The sequence below is a fragment of the Oxyura jamaicensis genome, chromosome W (assembly GCF_011077185.1).
Source record: "Oxyura jamaicensis isolate SHBP4307 breed ruddy duck chromosome W, BPBGC_Ojam_1.0, whole genome shotgun sequence".
NCBI classification, from domain to species: Eukaryota; Metazoa; Chordata; class Aves; order Anseriformes; family Anatidae; genus Oxyura; species Oxyura jamaicensis.
In genome coordinates this window covers 619,860-636,253 of record NC_048925.1, presented here as the reverse complement: position 1 = coordinate 636,253, position 16,394 = coordinate 619,860, and the positions used below count along the sequence as shown (strand labels likewise).

The window sequence follows — 16,394 nt, the reverse complement described above, 5'->3', positions numbered from 1 at the left end:
GAACGGCTGTGTGGTGTTTAGCTGCCAGCCGGGTTAAACCACAACACATCCTTATCTCAAATTCCTCGAGCCCCACGTTGGGCGCCAAAAAGGACTGTGGTGGTTTTACTCGAGTGGGCAGCCCAGCTCCACCACAATCGCTCTCTCACTCCTCCCCTCCTCAAAGAGGAAGGGGGAGAAAAGACAACACAAAGAGCTTGAGGTTTGAGATGAGAATGATTTAATTAAAGGGAAGGGGAATGGGGAGAAAAAAGAAACAAAAGAACAAAAGAAACAACAAGGCCGTGCGGAAGCACAGAGAGAAAGGAAAAAAAGTTATTCTCTACTTCCCATCAACGAGCGATGTTCGGCCACGTCCCAGGAAGCAGGGCCTCAAAACGTGTACCGGTTGTTCAGGAGAGACCCTCCCCCATGAGAGGCCCCCTTTTATTGCTGAGTGTGACATCAGGTGTTATGGAATATCCCTTTGGTCGGTCAGCTCCCCTGGTGATGTCCCCTCCCAATCACTTGCCCACCCCCAGCCTGCTGGCTCTTGGGGGCTTGGAGGGAGTCCTGATGTTGTGCCAGCACTATGCAGCAATAGACACAACACTGGAGTGATACCAGTGCTGTTCCAGCTATGAGTGCAGAGCACAGCACTGTGTGGGCTGCTGCAGGGAAAGGTGACTCCATCCCAGACAGACCCAACACAGCATAATCAATAGATGATAGGAAACAGCTTTCATTAGACCCAAACTGCAATACTGCATTCAGTTTAGGGCTTTCTAGTACAAGAAAGATATTGATAAATCATAGCAGGTTCAGTGTGGGGTCACCAGAATGACTGGGGACTGCAGCATGTGCACTGCATGGAGAGACGGGGATCTTGCCACTTTCAGCCTGGAGAAGAGAGAGCTTCAGTAGGTCCTAAGAGCCTTCTAATGTGTGTGCCTTAGAAAGACAATGGAGCTGGGTTCTTTGTAGTGGTGAGAGCAAGATAGAACCAGCTTAAGCTGAGATGAGAAGTTCAGACTGAATACAGGAAGTAACTTTTTCACAGAGGCGTTGTGCAGCCTCCATCTTTGGTGTTTTTTCAAGATGTGACTGGATAAATCCCTGAACAATGTGATCTGATCTTATAGCTAACCGTGGTTTGCACAGGAAGTTGGACTAGAGACCTCCTGAGGCCCCTTGCTATTTGAATTCTTCTTTCTCTGAAAGCAACTTTAGATACTTTATTTTGCAGCAGTGAATAAGTATGCAAGTATTTAGTGGTTAATAAAAAGACAATAGATACTTATTTGGGAGAGAGGAGTACTTTGGATCTGTGGATTTCATAATTTGTTTTATTTTGATAGTTTCTTCAGACATGATTGTTTGTGAGCAGTTTAAGTTGTTAAGGACATCTCAGTTCATGTTTTGTTACATTTCAGTCATTTGAGGCTTGAATATTCTATGAACTTTGAAGTGTTCCCACATTTCAGAAATACACTTTATCTCTGTTTAGCCTCTGCGCCGCCCTGACTCCTCTGACGACCGCTACGTGATGACCAAACATGCAGCAATATATCCAACAGAGGAGGAACTTCAGGCAGTCCAAAAAATTGTTTCTATTACTGAGCGTGCTTTGAAACTTGTTTCTGACAATATGACTGACCATGAAAAAAACAAGAGCAAAGAGGGAGATGATAAAAAAGATGGCAGTAAAGACAGGTATTTTTATTTTTTTTTTTAAAGAAATGCGTCTTTTGTTTCTAAAATCATCTTATGTTTTTCCTTGTACTGTTCTCAGTGCTTCCAGGGATCCTGTTCTCTTTAAGTTTTTATACAGCAAATTTTGATTAGGACTGTGTCCTCAAGAGTATGTGGAGTATTCCTATTTCATTTCATTTTTTTTATCTTCAGGACTAGCATTTAAAATAATATTAAAACCTTAAAGCAACTTCTAACTGTAGTTTACTTCACAGAGCTTTGAAAGGAGTTTTACGGGTAGGCGTTTTGGCTAAAGGTTTGCTGCTCCGTGGAGACAGAAGTGTCAATCTTGTTTTGTTATGTGCTGAGAAGCCTTCAAAGACTTTACTCAGTCGTATTGCTGAAAGTCTTCCTAAACAACTTGCAGTAAGTAGAGTTTAGATTCTTTCATCTGATTTTTTTGTAAAGATACTTTAAAAAAAAAAAAATCTGTCCTCAAGTCATATGTCTGCAGGGCTGACAGCTGCATTCCATAGCTGAAGTTGAGTTTCTTTTGTTTTTCTGGGTGTTTCCATCTGAATTCAGTGACCACACTGCATGTTTTGCTTTCTGTACGTTGTATTTACAAGTGTCTAGGTGTTTATGCTAGTGGTTTAGTATCAATCATCATTTAATAGTTCATTTAATTGGAAAATATATAAATAATACAAGAAATTAATAGAATAAATGAATAATTAAATGAATAGAAAAAATGAGTAGAAGATGACTTCCTATTGTCCAGTTACCAATAGTGACAGATAATTTGTGCAGTGTTATAGAAAGCTTACTGCCTGAAGAACAAAGTTCTCCATCAATGCCAGTGTGTTTCCAGTATGTATGCTTCATAGTTCCACAGTTAACAAATTAAGTCTTGTTGCTTTTTAATGTGGTACCATTCTTAAAAATTACAAAAAAAAAAAAAAGTCTTAAACCGTTCAGTAGAACTCATATAAACTATTTGCTATGTTTCCATAAGAAATGTGTAAAAGTCTTTAACTCCATTGCTCCCTACTGAAATAAAGCCCGCCAACCTCCATTATAGAAGGGTTGCTTTATAGCATCAGTGTTTCAGTACAGTCTGGTAAATTGCTTGGCAGAATCAGTGGTGTGGTAGAAGCATTAGCAGGATCAGATTAATTAGGAAATAATCTTGGGTCCTGCTCAAAGTAACAAAGCAAGAAAAGCTAAAAATTGCACATCTTGGTCTGTCTTTGTGGAGAACTGACTTCTAGTTTGTAAAAGGAGATGACAGAGGTGCCTACAGCTTCCTCTTGAGATATTTAGAACTATTAAATCACTAGCAAGAACCAATTCAGAATAACCACCTTGTTATTATGTTTTCCCCTGGTGTTTATCTTGCTCTTTGTTCTCGTCTGAGGATGTTGCGACAGCCAAGTATAGAACGTGCCTAGCAGTACCCAACCTTTAAGTGAGAGCTGGAAGGAGGGGAACTGCTGCAGCTTTGTGCTTTTTAAATACTTGTATGTTTGAACAGGAAACATACCCAGTAGCCATTTCAAGTGGCACTGAGGCTTTTCTTTATTTTAAATGCTGTTCATGTTACATAATTTACTTGGTGTATTAATTTCCTTTATGGGTAGTTTTCCCTTTTCTTTTGCATGCTTGGTGACTGCTTTGTATTTTCATTAATGATTTGGTAACAGTATGGAAGTCCACAGATCTTTGTACATCTGTATGTTTATATATATTTTTTTAGTTGCATATAATGTGACCTCTATGAATACAGAGGTATCTGCTGCTTATAATTAATACTACATTTCTGTCTTTGTTTAAAAAGACTATGTTGAAGTCCATTTTCTTCTCCATACTTTTCTTGGTGCTAATAGAAATCTGTTTCCCAATACTTAGGTAATAAGTCCTGAGAAATATGACATCAAGTGTGCAGTCCCAGAAGCAGCAATAATTTTAAATTCTTGTGTGGAACCCAAAATGCAAGTTACTATCACGCTGACATCTCCAGTCATTCGGGAGGAGAACATGAGGGATGGAGGTTGGGAAGTTGTTGATGATGATACTTCTTTCTTATGTATTTTATATGCTTATCTATTCTGCTTAAGATGGCATTAAGGTCCTGGAAGGTAACATGCTGGCACAACTAATACCGATTTGAAACCTTGTTTTTCAACAACCAGTCTCAGTAGCCAACAGTTGGTTAAAAATAAATGCTTATATTATGCATTTATTTAATTTTTTAAAATTGTAACTTTGTCCAACCTCAGCATTCTGGAAAAGGTACAAACTCGACTATTTTTTCCCCTCTTATAAATTTACTTGAAAAACTAGGTATTTTACAGCAAATGGCTATAAACTGGCTTTGTAGAGCAGTCTTGCCCTAAGATAAAGATTGTATCCTTTTAGAAAATCAAATCATATGGTCTTAGATTTAAACTGGATCAATATTACCATCATTTACACATTCCAATTAGCAGTACCACTTAAAATACACTTATGTAATAATTTTGATGCTAATGATGCTTATAACATTAAAAGACAGTGTGATTTTTTCCAGCTCTCTGAGGTTGCTTTTTGGTCTGGAGTGCTTTTTGAGTATATTTAAGCTCCTGGCATTACAGTCTTCTATCCAACTGGTGAACCCAGACTAGTACAATAAGAAATGGCTTTGTCATTGAGCTGAAGCAGAAGGTGGAGCTTATAAATCAATTTACATTTTTGAAGTCCATAGTTTCTCTGGTGCCAGCAGTGTTGCTTTAGGGTCTGTTCTGTAACACTTTGAAAGCTCCATAAGCTTTTAAGCCAACAAGCATGATTAATGTCTGAAGTACATTGGTTCTTTTTGTTTATGGGTCAGATAAAATTAACGTTGTTTCCTTTTAATTCTGTATTTTCATAGTTGAAAGACATCATGGCAAACAGGGTTCTGGTGTATGACAATGAACCTACAAATAGGAAATCAGGTTATCTTAATGTTTTTCATGTAGGCTTTTTTAAAAAAAACGTGTTTATGTATGCATGTGCTTGTGTATATACATATTTATATAAGTCACAGCTTTTTATTTCATCGCATCATTACATGTCCTCTAAAATACTTGCGGTTTTATACTGCATTACTAAATGTTCTGTAGCTGTAACTAGTGCATCAAAAGCAAATTGTGTTAACAAAGTCATCCTATGTAATTAGAATAAATTCAAGATGCATTCTGTAGTTTGGATGACTTCTGAAGAGTATTTGAGTGCTTTGTACGTGATTTTTAAGCTGTGTGTATCATACCTAGCTATAAATGCTTTGTAAATTTACTGTCACACCCAACCAATACTACTTGGTTTTTGGCAATATTAAGTGTCACATGACTCTTGGTTTGTTTGTGCTGAATCAGACTTTGTATATTGCTTAAGTTCATAAAGAATACTTTCACTTAAAACCTTTGATTATTAAATTAGATTAATCATTAAAAGAAGTTAACCAGAAACACTATGTTAATTTCTTAGTGTACTGTGCAAAAGTGCAGTATTGATTCCTGCCACTATTTCAATTGAATTGTTTCTGGCCTAAGATTTTATGATGTGGACTAAAAATAAATTTCAAATGCCTACAATCAATCCCTTAATTTATGCCTCCTAAAGGAAACAAATATGTTTTTTTGTCTGACCCACACTTGAGTTAAAATGATCGTTATGAGTTTATTCACTGCTGAATACAGTACTGCCTCTAGGCAAGCCAAATCATTAGATTTCTCTTCAAGACACTGAGCCGTGTAAAATGGATCTGCAGTAAAGTTTGCTCTTGAAATGAGAAAATACAAGATTCAATTGCAAATTATTGCAGCAAAGATGGCCTTATTATGAAGACTGCTTCTTATTTGCTGTAGAGTTAACAAATATATGTGTGTTTTTTTCTTGCTGCAGCTTCTCATGCTCTGTGTCTTACAATGGTTTAAAGTTTTCATTTATTTTTTTTAGCTCACTTGGGGAACTAGTTCAGGTGATAAGGAAGGCTTTCCCGGAAGAACCAGTTTGAATAAAGATGAGACTGAGACTTGCACGTGGAGTAGAATTGTGTTTGATGTGTAATAATCCAATTACATGATAAAAGGCTAAAAAAAAAAAAAAAAAAAAAAAAATAGTGTGAAATAAAATTGTTAACCGCATAGCTACTGTTCCTTACAGTGTTGTGCATTTGACAGTTTCCCAAATCTGATATGTTCAAAGTGATCTAACCCCTGCTGTGGAATCTTTCCTTCAGCAAACAAAGTGTACATATTCTTAAACGCATGTGTGTGCATGTGTTTTCTCTATCCTTAGCTAACAGCCCCGGTCCAAAGCCTTCTAGCAGAGGGACTTGATTCCTGTCAGGGGTTGCTGCCAAGACATCGGAAGGATTTTTGACCAAGGTTTTCTAAAGCTCAGTGTCACACCTGCCATACTTTATAAAGGAGGGGGGTTTGGATGCATAGTCCTAGCATCTCCTATTTCTTTGTGTTAGCCTTTTTTTTTTTTTTTTCCTTTTAATCTTTATATTTCTCTTAGAATTAAGCAGTGTTCACACTAGTTTTGAAATAGTTGACTGGGTAATATGTATTTTGCATAATAAAACTTACTAAAATTAATATACCTGTTAACTTTTAATGAAGTAGTAGTGTGGACACAGCATGTATAACTGAAGATTAACCCCTTATATTTAGGCTAGTAATAAATATGTAGGGTGAGAATTCATGATTGTATTTTGTAAATTAATTCAGTTTTGTTTTTTAGCTTTAACAGGGTGGTAGCTTAGGAGTCTGAATTTAGTTAAATAGTCTTTAAGGGGTTAATCCTAAAAATGTAAAACAGATGCAAAAATCCACAGATTAAATATTACAAGAGTACCCTTATTTTTTTCAGTCAATATATTCTCTGTTCAATAGGTGCCTTGGCAACTAATGACTTTCAGTCTATTTTAGTTTCAAGAGTATTCATATGATTTCTATTAGTAGTAGTATACTTTAAAGTACTTCTCTAAGTGCACTTCTGTGTGCTTGCAATGTAGTAGTTTTTAGTAAAATTATTTTCCAAATTGAAGTTTTTGAGACCTAGAAGTCAAATAATCAAAGTTTTAAATTACGTAGTGAATTATTGTGATAAAAACTTGCAGTGCACTTTTCTCGTATTGGTTTGTGTTGACTTCTTTTTGTTGTTCCTTTTTTTTTTTGTTTGGAGTTTTTTGATTTTGTTTTAAATGAACCACTTTAAATGTCTTCATTTGCTCTGTAAATGCTTTGTTAGTTTCTTCTTTCCACTTTAACATATGGTCCATAAGTCTGAGTATCTTTGAGAGAAGATAACCATGTTCTTTGCAACTTGGTTCTTACTTTGAAATCCTTCTCTTTTTAACCCTGTGCAGAGCAATAAGAATATCACATTAAAATGCCTAAATCTAGTACCTTAGATTAAATTCAGTTATAATACTGGAAAATTGTAGTACCGTGCTCATCTACAGCGTTTTTTGCTCTCAATATAGTAAAGTATCCTACTGTTCATTATATATTTGTATATAAGTATATGGCAGCTTCAGAGCTGTCTCTGCAACATCCCTAAAATTTTCTCCATGTTGGCCTGTTTCATAAGTCTCTCTTTTTTTAATTTGGTTCTCTGACTTAACCGAAATTTATATCTTGCTGCAATAAACCATATAGTTTCACACAGTCAATTGCTGTGAAATAAGTACCATTGAGAGGTGGCTTTTTGTTTTTTCTTATCTGGTATATTACCAGTCATGCTACCATTTTTTTTGTGTTACTAGTCACAATAACCATTTTCATAAATAATAAAATAAAGATATGTTAAAGCTGATTACTGAATCATATCCTTATAATTTTAAGTAACCTGAAAATACCACTTCAGATAAAGTGGTTCCTGTTTTGTTGATTAAACCAATTCTAAAATGATCTTGTGGTCTATTCTATTTAGCTAACAAAGCAGTCAACTTGGTAACATAATTAAATCATTTTCTGATTATTTAATATGAGATCTTCTGTATTTTCTTTCAGACATTCTGCTTTTGTTTTTTATACTATTCCTTGCTTTTCTTTTTCCTGCTGAATCTTAAGTAAAGCAGTCCCCTTTCAGATCTTTCTTTATATCCAAAGTTATATTGGAGCACATATATTATGGGTTGAGGAATTTGAGTAAGAGGGGATACTAGAAGGTAGTGGAACTCAGTAATATTGAAGAGCATTTCAGATTCCTTTAATTAGCTTTTAAAGCAAAATCATTGCATCCTAAGGTTAAGGTATAATAAAAATAATATAATTACTAAGCATCTAGTGCTTTTGAGATTTGTTATACTTCTTTTGAGGACTGGGTCCCAAATAACAGGTAGCAGTTAAAATATGCAATAAACTAAGATTTAATATTGCTACTTGGTTAAAGTGGATTTTTGTGTTCCTTCTGTCTTGTGTTCTCTGTGCTGGTGCACTGTGTCCAACCATCCTTCCTTCCCTATTTAATTTTAGGGGATATGTATTTTTCCAGTGGTAGCTTAAATAAAGAAGCACTAAGCATTGCATAATCTGCAATGCATTTGAAAATAACCTAGGGGCTAAATAAAGTTTATTATGCTCTTGATCTTCGTGCTGGGTTGGTACCCTAATCCTAATTGAATACCTTGTATGGAATATTTTCACTTGTTGTTCAAAGGTTTAAACTTCAAATGGCATGTGTGACATTGAAGCTACTTTCAGGAAGTGTCTTGCTCACCTGGTCAAACACCCATTCCTCACTGCATTTTGCCAATTCAATCCATTTTAGATGTAACCTCGGGTATGGTGAAAGACCCACCGGACGTCTTGGACAGGCAAAAATGCCTTGACGCTCTGGCTGCTCTACGCCACGCTAAGTGGTTCCAGGTTTGGAACATCATTTTACTTTCTTCTTGTAGCCTTATGAGAGATTAGTTCAGTTGCAATATAAATGTTTAATTGTGTGAAAACACTCAGCGTTGTTCATGCTAATAATACTTATTGTTTTTCTGGTCCCTAAATTTAAATGTAGAAAGTTGAGTATGGAGGAACTGCTTTATGCAGTTAATTGCTCATTTGATATGATTTTTTTTCTGGTCATTGAGAAGGCGATGTTGAAAGTTTGACTCGCTTGGGGTGATCATATGCTGTATATTTGTTATATATTCCATAAGGCTGCAGAGTAACTTTGCTTTAAATGATGGAATATGTGTTTAAAGCTTTGTGTTTAGATTTAAGACTTTTTTTTTCCTATTTCTTTAAGTGCATTAAGTGTAGGGAATGAAAGGTGAGAAGCAACTGTTTGGTTTAGTGACTTTGCATTCTGGCAAAGGCACGATAAAGAAACCAAACAGATTCCCTTGACCTTTCAGTCTCTATACCTACTTCTTAGACCTTTACTTTATCCTTTTTATTTCTAATATAGAAAGACACTGTATTTATTGTTATAAGTGAACATAGGTCAAAGTGTACAGGGGATCAAGAAATGTTATTCTTGTATAACCTGTGCACTTTGACTTTTACAACCTTAAATTACTAACCCTGTATAAAATACTACTGTAAATGGCAGCTCACGGAATAAACTTGTAGAATGATTTGTATCAGTCTTGTATCTGAGCTTCCATTGAACAGTGGTGTTTTAGTCTTTCAACAAGGCCTATTTGCTGTAGATGCTGGGATTGATTAATTTGATTTTGTATTGCTCTCAAGGCTAGAGCTAATGGTCTGCAGTCCTGTGTGATTATCATACGTATTCTTCGTGACCTCTGTCAGCGTGTTCCAACCTGGTCTGATTTTCCGAGCTGGGTGAGTAATACTCTTTTTGAATGAGTCTTTTCAGTACCTTTTCAGTATACATGGTACTACAAGTAGGGCACTGGAAAGTGTTACTGCAGTTAAATGTAGGCTTTTTCAAGAAGTAATATGCTTTTTGTGCTTGTATTTACAGGTAAAGTAGAGAGTCCCTCTAAAAACTTAATTTTCTGAAATTTAGTCATTTGGAGCTGGATTTTTTTTTTTCCAAAATAATTTTCTTGTTCTTTTGAGTTCTTTGTGTTTAACATCCTTATTCTAGACTTTAGGTGTTGTTTTTTAACTGTGTATAAAGAAATATTTTTTAACCACCTACTGGTGGTTAGAAATTCCTTGGGTTTTACTGAAATTGATTTAAAGTGATGTCAGCTGTGCCATGATACCTCTGTGATAACAGAAAGGTTACTTAAAGTAAAAGAACAAATCACAGTAATTCCTGTGATTGTTAATGTGACCATTCTCCAAGATGAAATACCACAGTACTAGTCAGTGGATGTGTCAAAATTAGTATCTTTAATCAATATCACTTAGAAAAAGATCTCTAGGTTCAACCCCTTTACTTCTGATAATTCCTGCAGCTGAGCATTCTTCAAACATTCCTTTTGCATTGACTGTTTTAAAAGATGCTCTTCAGGAATGTAATTTGTTTTCCAATCTGTGGACCAGCCAAAATTAGTCTGAAAGGAAACTTCAGAAATGTGTGTAGATAAACTGACCGTTTTGTTTCACAAACCAAATCCTGTTGCACTATGCTGCTTCCCAGTGTAAACTTTTTGGTTTTGACAAGAAGAGCACTAAGTTAGCATTCTTTGAAGGAGAAATGTGTTAGGCTTGCAGATGATTTTATTAAATTAGTTCTGATAATATTGATTGTTGCTGGAAAAATGTAGAAAAAGTTATATATGTTTTTAAAGTATTAATAGTAATATATATCCTGCCAGTTTCTGTGCTACATTTCTGAAAGATGCACTGTATAAATAATGCTTAAAAGAAGCTAGAAAAGTGTGTAACTGTCCTCTTAATTATCACTGCGATGCCGAGTTGCCAAAGAATAAAAACTGGAGTGCTTGCAGGAAAGCACCCTTATAACTCTTGCAACACACATGAAGATGAAGAACAAAGAATGTTTTTTCTTCTTTGTCACATTGTCTGTTTTAAGGCACATCTGAAAGGGAATAGAGGTGTGTGTCAAGTCTAGCTGCATCTCGGCTCTCTACAAGAGTGCTCTCTGGTTTGCTGAATTTATTTTTGACGGTGCTGGGATGCATTGTCAGTGACATGGATCAGCACTGTAGTCTGTGTAGTCAGTTGTTCTTCTGGTCTTACTTGACAAAAGCAGTGACAGAATGAAAATTTGTGACTTTAAATATCTGTAATTTCTGCTAGTCACAGGTGGAATTTCAGATAGAAGAAACAGACTTTTCTGAATATAGAACTTCTCTTGACCTGTATGCTAGAAGCCTGTCACAAGCCAAGGAGCTTTTCAAAAAGAGCTTAAGTGTTTGTAATAATAGAAAACAGTAGGAAGTTTAAACACAATTAGTAGTGCCCTCCCTATATACCTAAAAATAAAAACTAAATTGGGAGAATTTTGTCAATTTCTTACAAGTTGGAAGTAATGATTATTCAAGGTTGATTTTTCTGACGTGAAATCAAGCACACAAACTCTCATGCACACAAACACCAGGTCATTGTCCTGGGCTAGGAATGAGCACCCTTAATGAAGAATTGTAATCAACGCTGCCTATAGTTACTGCATGCATCAGAATAGGCATTTACTCTTAGTGAAAATAAAAGGCAACGTTTGAAAAAGTGTAAATTCAGAGGAAGGGGGGGAAAGACATTGAAAATGAAACTTGGAAATGAAGTGGTAGTGAAACATCTTAATGCTGAAACAGCTAAGGAAAGCTATTCCTTACTATTGCAAATCTTTTTTACAGTCTATTGAAAAAACATCTAATAAAATGAAACAATGGAAATAGTCACAGAGGAAAAAACAGTATTTAAAATACACCTTTTTAAACCGTCATTTAAATTTTTTTGGTGTGTACATTTTTTTTAAATCTGTTGATTTATAAGATTTTTTTTTACGCTTGTTGTTTATCATCTGAGTTAGTGTTAGGCTACGTCCAGGAAAAAAAAGTGAGCTTCAGTTTTGTTAATCTGAGGAACTAGTAACCATTTAGACTAAACTTCAAACAAAAGACCATTATATTTTTGATGACTTGAGTTTGTGTTCTTATAGAAAAAACAACATATTTTTGTCATATTATTTTACTCTTATTAGATACACTGCGTGCTGTTTATTCATCTGGCTGCCAGGTTTAGATAACCCATCATTTTTCATGCATTCCCAAAAAAAATGTTGGACAAATTGGCTACCTGTATATGTATAGTTACTAATGTATAAATTTCTAATAAATAAATAAACTTTTGGGCAATCTGTGATGAGAAGAGGCATGTCTGTATTGGTACCCAGTGTTAATCTTGCACCAGCCTTTTTTATTCACTTTTACAAAATACGCTTTTTTTTTAAATTTTAACTGAAACTGTTCTGTGGTGTTCTTCAAAATTTCTATGTCAAAAGTTGAGTGAACCTAATGAGGTGCAACAAGGCCAAGTTGCAGGATGCTGCACCTGGGTCAGGGCAATGCCAGACATGAGTACAGACTGGGAGAAGAACCCATTGAGAGCAGCCCTGCAGAGGAGGACTAGGGAGTTCTGGTGGATGAAAGGCTTGATATGAGCCAGCAGTGCATGCTTACAGCCCAGAAGGCCAACTGCATCCTGGGCTGCATCAACAGAGGAGTAGCCAGCAGGTCGAGGGAGGGGATTGTCCCCCCTCTTCTCTGCCTTTCTAAGGCCCCTCTTGGAGTACTGCATCCAGGTCTGGAGCCCCCATCACAAGAAGGATGTTGATCTGTTAGAGCAGGTCCAGAGGAGGGCCACAAAGATCAGAGGGCTGGAGCACCTCTCCTATGAAGAAAGGCTGAGAGAGCTGGGGCTGTTCAGCCTACAGAAGAGAAGGCTCCAGGGTGACCTCATTGCAATCTTTCAGTACTTGAAGGGGGCTTATAAAAAAGATGGAGAGCAACTCTTTGCTCAGTTGGATAATGACAGGACGAGGGGGGATGGTTTTAAACTAAAAGAGGGGAGATTTAGATGAGAGGTTAGAAGGAAATTCTTCACTCAGTGGGTAGTGAGGCACTGGAACAGGTTGTCCAGAGAGGTTGTGAATGCCCCATCCCTGGAGGTGTTCAAGACCAGGTTGGACAAGGCCCTGGGCAACCTGGTCTTAGTGGGTGGCATTGCTGCCTATGGCAGGGGGGTTAGAACAAGATGGTCTTTAAGGTCCTTTCCAACCCAAACCATTCTATGAAAAGTTCAGTATTGAACAACAGTAGTGGCTTTTTTCTGTTTCAATCGGTCTTCTGAATTAACTGGATTTTGTTATTGTTGTTACAGGCTATGGAGTTGCTTGTGGAAAAAGCAATCAGCAGTGCTACTGGACCACAGAGTCCTGGGGATGCACTTAGAAGAGTTTTTGAGTGTATATCTTCAGGAATCATCCTTAAAGGCAAGTTGAAGTTGAATTTGATCGATGTACTTATGCTGAAGTAATATAAAATATATAGTCTTGGTCAAAGTAAGGTAGAGATGTTCTTCTAATTAGCCTAACCATTCTAGGTGGTCCTGGCCTTCTGGACCCTTGTGAGAAAGATCCTTTTGATACACTTGCTGTAATGACAGATCAGCAACGAGAAGATATTACTTCAAGTGCCCAGGTAAGGGAAAGTATGTGTAACATAACTAAAGTTGAAGACTTTTTTTTTTTTTAATGAGGCTATATGGATGTGAATTTTCCTTTCTTATAAGAACATAGTCCATTTTTTTAGATGATGAGCCTTAAGCTAGGCAATGAAAATGTCACAGGAGAGGATGCAGAGCAGTGTTGTGTTTTGCACTGAAATAAACGTGACAAGTTTGGAACATTCCTTTCTATATATATATATCCATAAGGATGCTCTGTCTACAGCAGTATTCTAATAGATTTAAAATGTTGTTGGAACTTAAGATCATACAAATAAATTTGTTTAAATGTTAATATTTATTGTTTCTGTTCATAGTATTGACCACTTATGCTTGCAGCTGAATAGCTCACTGTCTCTACATGTTCATTTGATCCTTTTGCCAAAGATTACGAGCATGTAATGGGATGTGTGAAAAGCCTTGGTTGCTTCAGTTGCAAGTCCAGCAGTTAAAACATATTATTTTGAAGCTGAGATGATGGACTTTGTACGGAGATAGCAAATGTAACATGCATATATTACTGTGTTGATGTTGTGTGGAGGAAGAGGATGGATAGTAAGAGCTAAGGATATCTTACACCACTTCTCTGTTGTTTGACAAAGTACTCAAAATTGACAGTTGTTTCTAACTGAAATAACTTCTTTCTACCCTTTTTGTAGTTTGCATTGAGACTCCTTGCATTCCGTCAAATACACAAAGTTTTGGGAATGGATCCGTTACCACAGATAAATCAACGCTTCAACATCCATAACAATCGTAAAAGGAGAAGGGACAGTGATGGGGTTGATGGATTTGAAGCAGAGGGGAAAAAAGACAAAAAAGATTATGATAACTTTTAAAAAAAAAAAAATGTTTATGCTAAGATTGAAGGTGATAAAAAGTCCATTTGTTGCCTTGCTTTTACTTCATAATAACGTCTGTTTAAAACATCCAAAACCAACTTAGGAATTAGATTTGGAAGAGAACAACCTAGCTTTTCTGTGAGATTCTGAACATGATTCAGCACATTCTGGATGTGCTGTATCAGACAAATTATGGATGGAAAGACTACAAATGGAAACTGTCATTGGGGGGAAAATAGTTTTTGATTTTTTTCACCTCATTGCGTTTCCTTTAAATGTATTGCTAACTTCAGTAACTTTCTTCTTTGACCTTTTTTATTAACGAGTGTGTTGTCTTATCTTCACTGTATTTAATGCAGCATTTGTACTTCTGTTACTATGTGTATTTTGACATTTTACTTAGAAGGGTTTTTTTTGTTGGCCCTTGACACTAGTTGTATAAGTTACTTTGTGTTAGATAGTATAAACTGTTCCCCTCCCAATTAATATTTTACAGAACTTTTTTTTTTTTGTAAAGTGAGACTGCAGGATTATGCTTTTTTTCCCTAAATGTGAAGGGGCTACAACAGAATTAGCCTGCCATTTGAGTGCTCAGAATTAAATGTTTTTGCCAATCTTGTGGCATTTGTCATCTTAGTGTGATATAACAGTGTAATTAAAACAAATTTGTGTTAATCTAATCAAGTTTGCTGTTAGTTGTACATTAGCAGTATAAAAGCTAATATATACAGTATGGTCTTGCAACAGTTTTAAAGCAGCTGCATAATTGATCAAAGTTCAGCATGATTTTGTTTTTAATAGAAGGGCTTTTAAAACTGTCATTTTAAGTTAAATGCGTAGTTCTTTGTATGATAGACTTTGTGACATAGCAAGGACAAAAAATAACTTTCTGAATTTCTTAACATATAAGCAGAAACGGGCATTTCCTATTTGGACAAAGTTAGTCATTCTTTTCAATCAGCTTTGTCAATATAATATTAATGCCTCTTAGACCTTCAAAATAGATGTTTGTCATATCAGTGCCTGTAAGGTTATTCCTTATAGTTATTCCTGTATAAAATTTCTGTGATTTTTTTCAATAAATCAAAATTTAAAAGTGAAGTATTACTAAGAGAAGGTTATTAAAGGAAAAAATATATATATTTGATGTGGCCATAGTGTGTGTTTATGTCTCTTTCAAAAAGCTAAATATAGCAGTGGTATAAGTAAAGTTATATCATACTGTTGATGTATGCTCTAGTATGCAGATGTGATTTATTGTAACAGCACTGAAGTGGAACACTCAAAAGCTATAAAATTTATTAAATGACTTAAATTCATTATACACTGGAAACTGAAGTTTCACTTATTCTGTTCAATGTGTATTACGCTTTGTTGCAAACCCGTAAAACACATAGATAATGTAGACTAACATTCTGATATCTACTTAATCACTGGCTGTATGAGAGCATCAGACATCACAAAGATATTTTGTCGTTTCACAGAATCACAGAATTGTAGGGCTTGGAAGTGACCTAAAGAGATCATTGGGTCCAACCCCCCTGCCAAACCATTTCTGATACCATTTATTAAAGACTTCTGTTCCCATTTGTGGTTGAATTTATCTTTGACCTTTTTAATAAAATAAGTTTTGGAGTAGGGGGATACTTTTGTCTTGCAACACCTACTGATAACAGCATGGGTCTATACAATGCAAATAAAATATTTTAGAAAATAGAGGGAGTCTTAAAGGAAAATTTTAATACAGTGTTCTTCAAGCATCAGAGTGCAATTTTTAAAGGAGTGAATATTAATGGTTAGCAAATAAAGAGAAAGCAATCTCATTAAGAAAAACTTAATTTCAGTTTCAAAAATACAATAATTAGTCTGTGCTTTAAAATGACCAAAAAAAATTTACAGTAGTTTCTGTTGTCCAGCCTTGAGTCATAGCTTCCAAGCACGTGCTTGTTCTTAGTTTTTTGTTGTTGTTTTTGTTTGTTTGTTTTTTAAGAGGAGTCTGTCTTGCTGCAATGGTGTCTAGTTAGCCATTACTATTTATTTTGAAAACTACAGGTGCTATTCATGTGGCTAGTTTAACTCCATACCAAAGTTTCTTTCCTCATAAAGTTAAAACTGGTCTATTCAGGCATGTGACCCTCAAATTTAGGATTAAAAAGGTCAAAGATGTAGTTCGGATTTCCTGTATTTTTGTTCTGCTGTCTTTTATCTCTTAACTAGTTTCTGGATCTTTTGAAATATTGTATAC

General features: G+C 35.7%; 1 protein-coding gene across 4 annotated transcripts in view; it reads left to right on the top strand.

Moving 5' to 3' along the window:
- Nucleotides 1-15,865, top strand: part of LOC118155641 (zinc finger RNA-binding protein-like) — a 45,843-nt gene extending 29,978 nt beyond the window's left edge. For 3 of the 4 annotated variants that reach the window (XM_035309027.1, XM_035309026.1, XM_035309025.1), the window contains 8 exons: nucleotides 1,487-1,692; nucleotides 1,947-2,097; nucleotides 3,580-3,721; nucleotides 8,476-8,573; nucleotides 9,396-9,491; nucleotides 12,963-13,074; nucleotides 13,185-13,282; nucleotides 13,967-15,865. In XM_035309027.1, coding sequence (XP_035164918.1) covers nucleotides 1,487-1,692; nucleotides 1,947-2,097; nucleotides 3,580-3,721; nucleotides 8,476-8,573; nucleotides 9,396-9,491; nucleotides 12,963-13,074; nucleotides 13,185-13,282; nucleotides 13,967-14,146 — 1,083 coding nt within the window. In that variant the 3' untranslated portion in view covers nucleotides 14,147-15,865. Of the gene's footprint in view, nucleotides 1-1,486; nucleotides 1,693-1,946; nucleotides 2,098-3,579; nucleotides 3,722-8,475; nucleotides 8,574-9,395; nucleotides 9,492-12,962; nucleotides 13,075-13,184; nucleotides 13,283-13,966 lie in introns of those variants that run through there. The other variant, XM_035309028.1, reaches the window with a different exon arrangement.
- The last annotated feature ends 529 nt before the right edge of the window (nucleotides 15,866-16,394 follow it).